General features: G+C 41.8%; 1 protein-coding gene across 1 annotated transcript; it reads right to left on the reverse strand.

The window, feature by feature from the left end:
- Positions 1 to 239: 239 nt before the first annotated feature.
- Positions 240 to 12,966, reverse strand: LOC144643087 (rab9 effector protein with kelch motifs-like). Its single transcript, XM_078502226.1, has 7 exons — positions 11,419 to 12,966; positions 10,291 to 10,443; positions 9,413 to 9,571; positions 2,873 to 3,022; positions 2,374 to 2,526; positions 1,387 to 1,482; positions 240 to 394 (listed from the first exon to the last, which is right to left on the reverse strand). Exons 1-7 carry the CDS (start codon positions 11,615 to 11,617, stop codon positions 267 to 269), a joined length of 1,038 nt encoding a protein of 345 aa, XP_078358352.1. The 5' UTR covers positions 11,618 to 12,966; the 3' UTR covers positions 240 to 266.
- Between the last annotated feature and the right edge of the window lie 431 nt (positions 12,967 to 13,397).

Consider the following 13,397-nt stretch of genomic DNA (forward strand, 5'->3'; position numbering starts at 1 on the left):
ACCGTTTTCGATATTACAGAGTAATCGAGTAAGCACAGAAGCTGTTGTCTTTTCACTTGTTAGCTGGATGTCACGGTAACTTACAGGACAAAATCTCAGCGCACTGCTCTTCTTCTAAGCTGAGAAATACACGTTCGCGTCTTTTTCGTCCGGACCAAGGGACACATACTGTACTTGCAGTCTATTCCAGGCAGAAACCCAATTATACAGAGTACTCTAACCTTATACAAGAACCTCAGTCTCAGTAAAACAATTTTATTAGCTTTCTATTTTATATTTTCAGGCAACAAAACTAAGCAATCATTAAAAATTTCTCCTTGTGTATCCATTCCACCAAACACTAACAGTATTGTCAGACTGTCATCTGCTTTTGTCTTCTCAGACGCAGCGTCATCTACAAGAAGAAGTAACAATTTCAAATTCCTGCCATTTTTTTCTGCTTACCTAGGTGCATGAAACAGGTACCTACTTATGAGAGGGTGAAGGGGGCTATGTGGCTGGCAGGACCTACTTGTGTTCAATGTACATGCAATGACTGATGAAATATTATGATAATTACTTACAGGTACGTGCAAAGGGCTACAGCCACATAGCCCTTTGCACACATTGCATGCCTATGATGATAAGGTTTTAAAACTATAGGGGTGGTGGGGGGGGGGGAGGTTGCCTTCTGGTCAGTCCATACATTGGCTTTAAGCTTTGAGAATTCTTGGCCAGCATTTCTGTATTGATGCTTGCGCGCTGGAGCAAGAAACTTGACTCACTTAGTGCCTCTTTTAAATGATTGTATCAATAAATTGTTACCAATGAATTGTTGATCAGAAGCAACCTGGCAAAATGCTGGAGGAAAACTGTAATGAACTAACATCCCATCCTGGAAGGAATAACAGTACTCTTTGTTGCAGTTTGGGAACTTTCTGCAGCACAGAAAGTGTGCCCTGGATTGAAACAGATTTGATCTAGTCCTATATGTAAATTACTGTCAATCCTCGACAATAACTATGACTGAATGAATGTTCCAGAGGCTGATAAGAGAGGTAAAAAAATGTCCAGGTGGTCAACCTGACTTAACAAATAAATAGAAAAGAAATAGAAAACTTCTGATTGTCCCATTGGAACTCCTGAATGACACCTTGCCTTTTAAACTCAGTTATATTAAACCCTAAACTATTCACTTCTTGCATGCGTAAAGTTGCAAATACGAGCAGAAGTTAAAAAAAAAAAACACAAAAAAAAATTTCAAAAATTAAGGTGGCTCTAAACCCAAGTGATAGTATTGATTTGTCAAAGTTGAGGTGTTGAAAAATGCAGGAAACTGTTTTGAGCCACCTTAATCATAGCAAAGAGGAAGTGTTTTGTTAATTCTATCCTGTATATTACAAGTACCTGTTGGCTTGGGAATCTCCACAGCACAGAGGGTGTGGTCAAGTCTTGGAGCAGGACTGGGACCGTCAATTGGTGTTTTTGTCCATCTCAAGGTTTCTAAAAGGCAATAATATGTTTTGTCCATCTCAAGGTTTCTAAAAGGCAATAATATGTTAAACTGAACTGGACAATGATCACTTGATCAATTTCATTGTATCCACATAGAAACTAAATAATGTAGAAATTGTCCTGATTGTCAGAATCTGTCAAGTTCCCAATAATATTGAAAAAACGTGACTCAAAAGGAAGCATCTTGAAAAGGTTAAGGCAAACATTTGCAAAACTGACTTTTATAGGCTTTACAGTCTGAGCTCTCGTAAGCGGACACCCTCGGGACGCAAAAAAAGTGTCCGTAACTGGAGCTGGTCGCTTACGAGAATGGTTCTCGTAACCGGCCACAAGGGGTGTAGTGGTTATGGGAGCTTGCCCAGCTAACAATAACCGGACAGACGTGGATGATGACAAAACAAACACTAAAATATGGTACTGTAATTATTATTGTAAAATCATTGTGATGGACGGCGATGTGAAGTTAATTGATAAAAACAAGATACAGGGGTTGCTAATAGGTTTTCTTTGGGGGTGTCCGCTTACGAGAGCTTAAAAACAAAGAAAACGTCTAAGTCGTGATCTTTGAAAGTGTCCGCGGCCGCTTACGGGAATGTCCACCTACGAGAATGTAAAAATACAGAGTTTGTATGGGAGTTAAAACGGGGTTTCAAACAAGGTGGCCGTTAGTAGAGCTGTCCGCCTAGGAGAGTGTCCGTTAAGAGAGCTTCGACTGTAGTTTGTAAATTTGAACATGGCCACTAATGTATTATAGAGAAACGCTAGACAGGCTCCAATAAAAACTGCTTAATAGAGCTTTTACAGTAGTTTAAATGGAATAGAAGGAACTACTTATAGCCAAAAACAATCTTTATTTATTATAGCAGTCAAGACACCAACCTGTATCTAAAGAATACACATCATCCAGTGCAGTCCCCACAGAACTCATTCCGCCGTGAATAAAGATCCTCTTCCCCACACATGCTGCTGTGTGTGCTGTTCGTGATGATGGAGCATTACCCGTCGGTTCAAGTTTGCTCCAAGTGTGACTTACTACATTTTGAGGGAAAATTATGTTAATTATGTCACTATTTTCATGTTAATCACACAATGAAATCAGTATCACTTCTTCTAGAAGTATGCTTGTCATGGGGTTGAGGCATACCGCCAGCCTCAAATACATGTAAAGATACCTTGTGAAAATCCCAATTATTTTATAATTTAGCCAAATTGTAAATGCAGATAAACTACATTAGAAATACAGTCACTGTGGATCCCTGCTATATAATGACAAGACACAAGTTTGCTGGCTTATAACATTTGGTGTATCACAAAAAGCTATAGTATCTGGAACATTACTGACAAAATGAAAAATCCAGAATTTTTTTATTTAGCTTACCAGTGTTAAATTTGTATAGATCATCATAGATATTGGTACCAGCCATCCCACCATGAATATAAATATCTGTTCCAACTGCCACTGATACGTGACCATGTCTGGCACAAGGAGGGCTTCCACTAACATCTGGCTGACTCCAACTGCCGTCCTCTGTATGTAGAAAAAAATATTTACAACTAAGCAACTGAGCAAATATACAATAAAATTATTGCTGCATAAAGAAGTTTCAACTACACTGTAAGCTACATTTACTGTAAGTGTGGGTGACCCTATTCAGCAGAATTCATGACAGAATAGCACCAATTTTGTTTAATTCATTTTTAAACCCATTTGCTTGTGGTCAGTGTTACAAAAAATTGTGTTCCTTCCGAAACTGAGCGTGACATTGTTCGTGACATTGTCCATGTGACGTATTTTCCCACGAGGATGTTTATTTTTAGACTTTCGCTTAGGTCACGTGAGAGAGACTTTCCGAGAAGAACTTCAGACGAGAAGTGTTTTGAGTTGATTGTCGAAGGGTGCGACATGTTAAGCTGGAATTGAGTAAAATTGTTGTGTTACCGAGAATCCTGCGTTCAGTCTGGTAAACGTTTACTTCACCAAACCGAATCCATTCGTAACATTGGGGGCCTGTCCGGGAGTGAAGCATAAGAAGCGTTTACTTTACTACCGTAACCAGGAAAGGTGCAAATTTGTTCAAGTTGTGTGGTTTGTGGCGATTTTGTAAAGTTTATCGTCGAGGAGAATCGAAGGACAAGCAAGCGGCATCTGTGAGAATTGTTTGTTTTGATTATTTGCTGTGTGTAGAGCACAAGAAGTGTTTATTTACTAACCTAACCGCTAGAAAGGAACAGTTTCTTTCAAGGTGTGTGGTTTGTGTCGATTTGTCGAGTTTATCGTCGAGCCGGAGAATCGAAAGTAATTGTGTGGATTGTTTGTTTGACTATTTGCCGTGTGTGAGTGGAGCACAAGAACGAAGAGTGTATTTACTACCGTAATCGCAGGAAAGAAACAAATTAATTCGAAGTGTGTGGTTTGTGGAACTTATCGTCGAGGATAATCGAATTACAAGTGAGTCACGTTTGTGAAGATTGTTTGCTTCGATTATTTTGTGGTAAACTTTTAAGCGTTTTTAGCAATGGAGAAGTTTATTCAGATGGGAGAAAAGTTTGGACTCGAAGGAGAAAAGCTGCTGAAATTCGTTAAAGAACAAGAGGAGAAAGAGGAAAGACTTCAGAGAGAAAAAGAAGAGAAAGAGGAGAGACTTCGAACACAACAAGAGGAGAAAGAAGAGAGACGTCGACAACAAGCAGAAGAGAGAGACGAGAAACGTCGGCAGGAAGAAGATGAAAGAGAAGCAAGGCGCCAGGAACGCGATCTCCGAAAAATGGAAAGGGAAGCGGAACTTTTGAGACAGAGAGAAGCGATCGAAGCCGCGAAAAGGCAGCATGAGTTGGATCTAGCACGTTTGGCGGGAGATGGACATTTCCCCGCACAACCGAACAATAACAAAGAGGAACGAGCCAAGGCACCTAAACTACCGTCATTTGTGGACGGCAAGGATGACCTCGATGCCTATCTCCAGCGTTTTGAACGGTTTGCTACGAACGCTAAGTGGGAGAAGAATGGTTGGGCTACAAAGCTTAGTGCTCTGTTGACAGGACGCGCCCTGGATGTTTATTCACGATTGTCAGAGGAAGCCGCTACGGATTACGATAAAATGAAACTGGCACTGATGAAGAGGTATGATTTAACTGAGGACGGCTACCGTCGTAAATTTAGAGTATCTAAGCCTGAGATTGATGAAAGTCCTGACCAGTTTATTGTGCGCTTGAGTACATATCTAATGCGATGGGTCGAACTCTCTAAGACCACTAAGAGCTTTGATAGCCTAAGAGATTTGATAGTCAAGGAGCAATTCATCAATTCATGTCCGAAGGAACTAGCCATTCACTTACGTGAAAGGGCTCCAGAGACACTGGAACAGATATCCCAGATTGCTGATCAGTACTTACAAGCTCATGGAAAGCACATGTTTAGTAGTGGACGAAGTAGACCACCAGCCCCACCCCAAAAGGATGATGACGCAAAGAAACCGCCCATTCAGCCTAGCCAGGTACAGTGTTACAAGTGCAATGGTCGGGGGCATAAAGCTGCCAACTGTCAAGCCGTATTAAGGTCGTGTTTCTTGTGTGGAAGGCAAGGACATGAAGCGAGAAATTGCCAAGTGTCTCTCAAAGTGAATTTGCCGAAGGCTGGAGGATCGAGTAAGCCTCGTGTACCTGCAGCACCACGTGACCAAGTGAGTGCTGGCTGTCTAGTTCAGCCACCCCAGCTAAACGCTACGCCAGAGGAAGTCAAGTCTTGTATTGAAGAGGATCAGCTCCTTTTAGCCTGTGGAAAAAAGGATTCCGTTGCTTAGCAATGCGTGCGTGGAGCCGTTGACTGGAGCTAGAAGCAAGATGCCTGTTGTAAAGGGTAGAGTGGGTGAAAAGACAGTGGATGTTCTGAGAGACACTGGTTGCAGTGGTATTGTAGTAAAGAAGGAGTTAGTTTCAGAGGAGCAGTACACTGGTGACTTCAATTGTATGCTGCTTATAGACAATACTGTGAGAAAAGTACCTATTGCAAAGATCACTGTGGACACCCCTTACCTGTCAGGAGAAGTTGAAGCACAGTGCCTCCCCAATGCGATCTATGACCTTATCGTTGGTAATGTGCCTGGTGCAAGAGCCGCAGATGACCCAGACCCCAGCTGGCAGGAAGCGTGTGCCGTGACTACTAGAGGTCAAGCTAAGAAAGCCGGAGAACATACCCCATTGAAGGTACCAAGTTCATCAGAGAGTCCCATAGTAGATAGAGAGAAGCTTATGCAGTTGCAGCGTGAGGATGCGAGTCTGAAGAAGTACTGGGACCGCGATGACACTCGAGTGAAGGGCCAAGCTGAGATCTCATTTGAGCGAAAGAGCGGGGTCCTGTATCGAGTTTACAAGCACCCGTACGTAAATAGTGGAAAGCCCGTGAGACAAGTTCTGGTTCCAACCCCGTTGAGACGCCAAATCATGGATGTAGCTCACGGGTCAATAATGGGTGGACACATGGGCATAAAGAAGACAGCTGACAAAATTCAGGCTGCGTTCTACTGGCCTGGTATCCAAGGAGATGTCACGCGACATTGTAAATCCTGTGATGTATGTCAGAAGACCGTACCAAAGGGATCAGTCCCCAAAGTCCCGTTGGAGAAGATGCCGATAATTGACAAGCCGTTTAAGAGAGTAGCAATCGACCTGATTGGTCCGATAGGCCCGCCAAGCTAGGAAGGTCACAGATACATACTGACGCTCGTGGATTATGCAACTCGATACCCAGAAGCTGTCCCGTTGAAGAACATTGATACAGAAACCGTTGCAGAAGCCCTAGTAGACATCTTCAGCCGCCTTGGAGTACCGGAAGAGATCCTTAGCGATCTGGGAACACAGTTTGTCTCTGAATGTATGAAGGAGGTAATGCGTCTCTTGAGCATCAAGCAGCTGACGACAACTCCGTACCACCCCATGTGTAATGGTATGACCGAAAAGTTTAATGGACCACTGAAGTTAATGCTGAAAAGATTGTGCAGTGAGCAGCCAAAGCAGTGGCATCGCTACATCAACCCGCTGCTGTTTGCCTACCGTGAATTTCCCCAGGAGTCTACAGGATTTGCACCATTTGAGCTATTGTATGGGAGAGCTGTCAGAGGACCCATGTACATTCTGAAGGAACTGTGGACGAAAGAAGTAGAAGAACCAGAAGTAAAGAACAGTTACCAGTATGTCTTCGAGCTGCGCGAGAAGCTAGAAGATACTCTCAACCTTGCCCACAGTGAGTTGCAGAAATCCCAGCAGAAAGGGAAGCACTACTATGACCGCAAAACGAAGGTCCGCAAGCTCCAGCCAGGGGACAAGGTACTTGTATTACTGCCAACTGACCACAACAAGTTGCTAATGCAGTGGAAAGGCCCTTTTGAAGTCAGCGCTGTTGTAGGCCTTAACGATTACAAGGTCAAAGTCAAGGGCAAAGAAAGAGTTTACCATGTCAACCTCCTCAAGAAGTATTTTGAGCGAGAGGAGCCAGCAGAAGTGTCAGCGGTGGCAATTGAGGCTGAGACTGAGGAGACAGAAGTTGAAGCCGACTTCCTGGAGATTGGAGGATATGTACCGAAGGAGTCTATCCGTGACGTGACTACAGGACCCAATCTTAGAGATGACCAAAGAGATGAGTTTATGGACTTGGCACACCAGTTCTCAAGTCTATTCACCGAAGCGCCTGGTACCACGAACTTGGTTCAGCACCACGTCAAGCTTACGTCAGAGGAGCCAGTCAGATCTAAGCCGTATCCTGTTCCGTACAGCCTCAGAGAATCTCTTAAGGAGGATATTAACGATATGATTAAGATGGGCGTGGTCAGAGAATCTAATTCGCCGTATTCGTCACCCGTTGTTGTTGTGAAGAAAAAGGATGGGACGAACAGGGTATGCGTTGATTACAGAAAGTTAAACAAGCTAACTGTATTTGATCCTGAACCAATGCCAACTGCAGAGGAGCTTTTCCAGAAATTAAACCGTGACAAGTCTTTTTCGAAGATTGACCTTAGCAAAGGATACTGGCAGATAACCATACCGGAGGAAGACATCCCGAAGACAGCCTTTGTAACGCCCGATGGGTTGTATGAGTTCTTGAAAATGCCATTTGGGATGGTTAATTCCGCAGCAACCCTTAAACGCGCCATGAAAAGATTACTGAAGGATCTGCCAAACGTCGAATTCTACTGGGACGATATCCTAGTCCACACCCGTACGTGGGAGGAGCATCTCGAAGCCCTTCGTGAGCTATTCAAGCGACTACTACAGTTCGGGATGACAGTCAGACCAAGCAAGTGCATTTTTGGCGTAGACAGTGTTGAGTTTCTTGGTCATCAGTTGCAGTGTGGTCTAGTAGGACTTCATGAGGATAACGTGGCTAAGATTAGAGACGCCCCAAGACCTAGCACCAAGAAGCAGATCCGTTCGTTTATGGGATTGGCCGGATACTATCGAGATTTCATCCCAAATTTCGCTGCAGTGGTAGCTCCCCTCTCGGACCTAACACGCAAGGGCCAGCCAAACAGAGTGGAGTGGGGTGAAGCCCAGGAGAGAGCCTATCAGTCAGTCAAGGCACACCTTACAAGCACGCCAATTCTGCATCTTCCTGATCCTAGCAAGACGTACTACTTTTGCCAACTCCTCTTTAGTAAGGGTCCAACTCTCCAAGTTCACTTTTTTTCCTTAGTGGCCATTTGGCCACCAACTACTCAACTTTTGGTTGCCAGTGAAAAATTTTAGTCACCAAATTAAGCTGATGCTTTCAATCATTTCTCTCAATTTTTGTCGCCAGGCTGGCGACCTTGGTTCAAATTTAGTTGCCAGCTCCAAAATTTTAGTCGCCATGGCGACTAAAATGGTCTTAACTTGGAGGGTTGGGGTCCCCTATACTTTTTACGTGAAGCGTGATTGAGGCTAGTTATTTGCCGTGAAACGTGATTTGGGCTTTTATTTTTTCATGACTTGTGATTCCCAATTTTAAGATCTTTTTACATGCGCGTGAACGCAATTTTTACCTTGATCATGACCCGTGAACAAAGAGTTGTATTAGATGTTAATCGTGAATCATCTCCTTTTTCGTGACTTTATTTCTGATTTTTTAGGTAGCTCTAGTAAACGTAAATCTTTGTTTTAGCTCTGTGGTTGGGATTGGGACTTTTGTTGGCTATTTTGTTGCGTGTGTGATCTTGACAGGCACAATATCTGGTGTTACACCTTCCTAGCGTACCAGTCTAAACAGGGATCCCTATGATTTTTGCATGAACGTGAAAACATTTTTAGAATTATTCGTGCTGCGTGAAAAGCCAAATATTTTCACGTGATTCCATTTGGCAAAGAGATAAAGGGGACCCTGTTTAGTCAGCGGACTTTACCAAAATAGGACATAGTATCCCGTGGACTAGAGACTTGAGAATGTGCTTGCAAGATCTGCCATCATGTTGTGTTATTGTGTAGTTCTTAGATCACTAGTTGAAAATTTGTTGTTCTTGCTGGTTGCCTTAGTTTTATTTTGTTTGAAAAACCTCTGCCACACCGGCCACATGGACTAACTCACTGTTATTATCATGGTTGCCACTGAAGCCAGTACATTTGAATCCTCAATATCTTGAGCCCTTAGCTTGTTAATTTAAACCTTTTTCGGTGTCCCATCAGGTAATTTTTTATTAATCTATTTATTCAAATTATTGGGATTCAACTGCATTTCTAGATTTTGAGCAGTGGGAGTGAAACTGCAGTACTTTAATGCTAATATTCATTTCTGTCAAAATTAACAACAACAACAAAAACAGAAAAAAATAAGTAAATGGGAGGAAGTTTGGGTGAGCTCAATTTGGGTTAAAGAAAAAAGAAAAAAAGAGAGATGTAAATACAAAAAACATTTTTTTTTCTAAATTTCAAACAGCATCAAAGTGCTTCTTACCAGCATTAAAGACGTGTAGAATTGTGTCTGGAACAGGATCAGGGCCACTTAATCCTCCACCAAACACATAAAACTTGCTGCCCACTGATGCCATGCTGTGACAAGTTCTTGGTGATGGTGGACTTCCATGTACCTCAACTGTCTCCCATTTGCCCTTTTCTATCAAAATTATCGGTCAAATGAAAGAGAAAATTACGTTCAATTTAGAGTTATACTTTCAATGATGTACACATAATTATATATCCTGCACTATTGCTGGTTTTCACTGTCACACAATCAAAAAATTGTGAGTTTGTCGTGAACGAAAAGCTTGTTCGTGACTGGCAAAAGCAAGTCGAAAAGCTCAAGTGCATGCAGAAGAAAAAGTGCAGCAAACGGGGAAAACAGTGTCAGTGGCCAGAACTCGAAGACAAGCTCGTCACTTGGATTGAATAGCAGAGGCAAAAATAGGGGTCGACTCATACACGGGTAAATACGTTAAGTATATGATGGTGTGGTTCTATTCTACCCTTGGTACAATTTGGCATTTTTCCTTTGTTTAATATTCATTATTATATATAACCATACAACAGAACAAAGGAAAAGACTAAATTATACCAAAGGTAAAATTGATCCACAACATTTACAACAACAAAACACTATTAATGACAATAAAACTGTAACAGGAAGTGAACTAAGGTTTAGAACTCAAATCCTTATCTCATCACCTCTGATGTAAACCAGATGTAATGGTTTGGTACATTGATTTATCCTTGGCTTGCAGTATTTTGGAGGAAGACATGAACAAGCATACAAACACAAAACTGTATATGCATGTATGCATGCACACATGCATGCAACCGCACAAACAAACAAACATGCAAGTAGGACAAAAGTACCTAGGTCAAGAGCTTGAACATCATTCAAGTTTGTAGCTTGTTGTGCTCCACCAAAAACATGAACCTTCTTTGGATTACAGTCTGCAATGAATGCCGAGTGCTCATAACGACTAGCAATACCTGTCCAGTCTGGACAACTCCACTCAAATTTGTCTGCAATAAAAAAATGAAACAAATAGTTTAACATGACTAAAGGATGGGAGACAGCTGACATTCCTGGCAAAATGCTGCTTTTTATCAGCCAGATGATAAGAACATGTTGTTTTCTTGAACATGCCAGTCACCTAAAATAATTCAAAGTGATCTCTTACCACAAGGTCAGGAAGGGATGGATGGGAAACCAGAAGAAACCTTGGTAAGGAAGTCTTACAGGAAGTAATACAATGTTGGATAATATTTTGCAGTAAGAAATGCATAAAGAGGAAGTGTGGGAACTAAAAGAAGGAAAGGAAACAGGAAGTCTAGACCATCTTATCCTCCCACAACAGAACTCTATGAATCATGGCATATTGCAAATTGTTATACTCTTTAAACAGCAAAAGGCGGTCTTACAGTCCAGTGAACAAGTATGCCAAGTAGCTATAATGCTTGCACTGATTTTCAAATGAGTATAGCCCTTGTATAATTTCACAACTGTCAGTTATGTATCCATGACAACAAACCTTGAGTTCACATTTTTTAACATCACAATTTCAAATTAGTCTGTCTCTTTGCTTGTGTCATTTTTATGCTATTCTTGGATGAACCACATTTGATTCAATTCAGTTTCTATCTATTCACAATCCATGGTTCTTTATTCTATCATCTATCAAAAGTCACAAAAGCATGGCATAAACTTAAAACTTACTACCCGAGCGACGAGGCCTCCGCGGGGACTAGGACAGACGCCACAAGGGAGCGCGGCCGCGCGGGGGCCGGCGAGGGCGGGGGGACAGCGAAGCGAGGGCGACGGGCGAAGACAGGCAGACACGGGAGAAAACGAGAAAAAGGCACGGCGCGAAAATGGTAGTAAGCTTATAAGTTAATTGTACAAAATTTGTTGTTCATGTTGTCTACTAGTCCTGTAGACAGACAACTAAATTTGGCATAAGTCATAAAAATAATATAGTGCATATTTAAACAACAAACCTAGATCTAAGGAATAAACATCAGCGAATGACCCGTCAGGATTAGCTCCACCGATCAACAACACACGCCTGGGTGTCCCAGCCACAAATGTGCATGTATGACCCACTCTTATGCACGGAGCGTCTCCATCTGGCGAAAGAACATACCATACGTTTGGTTTTGGCGAGTTATTACTCTCTAGGATCGGAAGAATCTCCATTTCTTCAAAAATATCCTCAATGTCCAACAAAGTTCGAAAACTTCTCGTCTCCCGCCATTTTGAAACTGAGCCCACTGAATCCAGCGGTTTGATATGCTCCCTTTGTCAGTGAATGCTTCGTATAAAAGTACCAATTTATCCTAAACGGGCTCAACAGTCGGCGGGTGGTCTTTCCTTCAATTTTTTTGCATTTCAGATTCCACCCCAACGTACACCAGTTGGGGCGTTAACAAAACCCGGATCGGATCGGATCGGATCCGGGTTTTGTTAACGCCCACACCAGTTGTATTGTTGGCTTACAATTCTTCCCTTTGTTCATCTTTGTTTGTAAGTGAGTTTCAAACTAATTTCGCTCTTTTCCTGTTTCTTTTTTGAGATATCACAAACTCGCTCGAGTACTTCTTCTCATTCCATAATCCCTCACAAGACAACTCTTCAGTCTATCAAGGCCGCACTTCCTAACCCGTCGTTGCACTTAAAACATAAAATGTGAGCACAAGTAAGAACGAAAAGTGATTTGTAACCGCAAGATTTATATATCAAGAAAGCATAAAACGTCAATTGTAAGCGCAAGGCTTATATTTCAAATAAGCACAAAACATCATTTGTGAGCACGAAGCTTATATATCAAGTAAACGTAAAACGTCAATATAGAGCGCAAGACTTATATATCAAAAAAGAAAATAACGTAATTACGTGTGTGCAAGGCTTATATATCAAGTAAGTAGAATACGCAGTTTGTGAGCGCAAGGGGTATATATCAAGTAAGCAGAATACGCAGTTTGTGAGCGCAAGGGGCATATTTCAAGTAAGCAGAAAATGCTGTCTGTGAGGGCAAGGATTATATATCAATTAAATAGAAAACGCAGTTTGTAGTAGTAAAAATTTGTGAGCCCTAGGGGTATATATCAAATAAGCAGAAAACGCAGTTTCTAAATGTAAGGAGTATATATCGAGTAAGCAGAAAACGCAGTTTATAAGCGCAAGGGGCATATTTCAAGAAGCAGAAAATGCTGTCTGTGAGGGCAAGGATTATATATCAATTAAATAGAAAACGCAGTTTGTAGTAGTAAAAATTTGTGAGCCCAAGGGGTATATATCAAGTAAGCAGAAAACGCAGTTTCTGAGCGTAAGGGGTATATATCGAGTAAGCAGAAAACGCAGTTTGTGAGCGCAATGGGTGTATATGAAGTAAGCAGTAAAGGCATTTTTTGAGCGCAAGGCGTATATATCATGTAAGCAGTAAACGCAGTTTGTGAGCGCAAGGGGTATATATCAAGAAAGCAAAAAACGCAGTTTGTGAGCGAAAGGGGTCTATACCAAGTAAGCAGTAAACGCAGTTTGTGAGCGCAAGGGGTATATATGAAGAAAGCAGAAAAGGCATTTTTTGAGCGCAAGGGTACCGTATTTACTCGATTAAGCGCCGCCCCCCCCGGGGGTTTTTTTTTTTTTTTGTTTCTGGGGGGGTTTTTTGGGGGGGGTTTTTTGGGGGTTTTTTTTTTTTTTTTTTTTTTTTTTTTTTTTTTTTTTTATTTTTTTTTTTTTTTTTTTTTTTTTTTTTTTTTTTTTGGTTTTTTTGGGGGGGGGCGGGTCTATATCATGTAAGCAGTAAACGCAGTTTGTGAGCGCAAGGGGTATATATGAAGTAAGCAGTAAACGCAGTTTCTGAGCGAAAGGGGTCTATATCAAGTAAGCAGTAAACGCAGTTTGTGAGCGCAAGGGTTATATATCAAGTTAGCAGGAAAACGCGCACAGATTGTGAGCGCAAGGGGTATATACG

The sequence above is a fragment of the Oculina patagonica genome, chromosome 2 (genome assembly GCF_052425735.1).
Source record: "Oculina patagonica isolate OP01 chromosome 2, crgOcupat, whole genome shotgun sequence".
Classification (NCBI taxonomy): Eukaryota; Metazoa; Cnidaria; class Anthozoa; order Scleractinia; family Oculinidae; genus Oculina; species Oculina patagonica.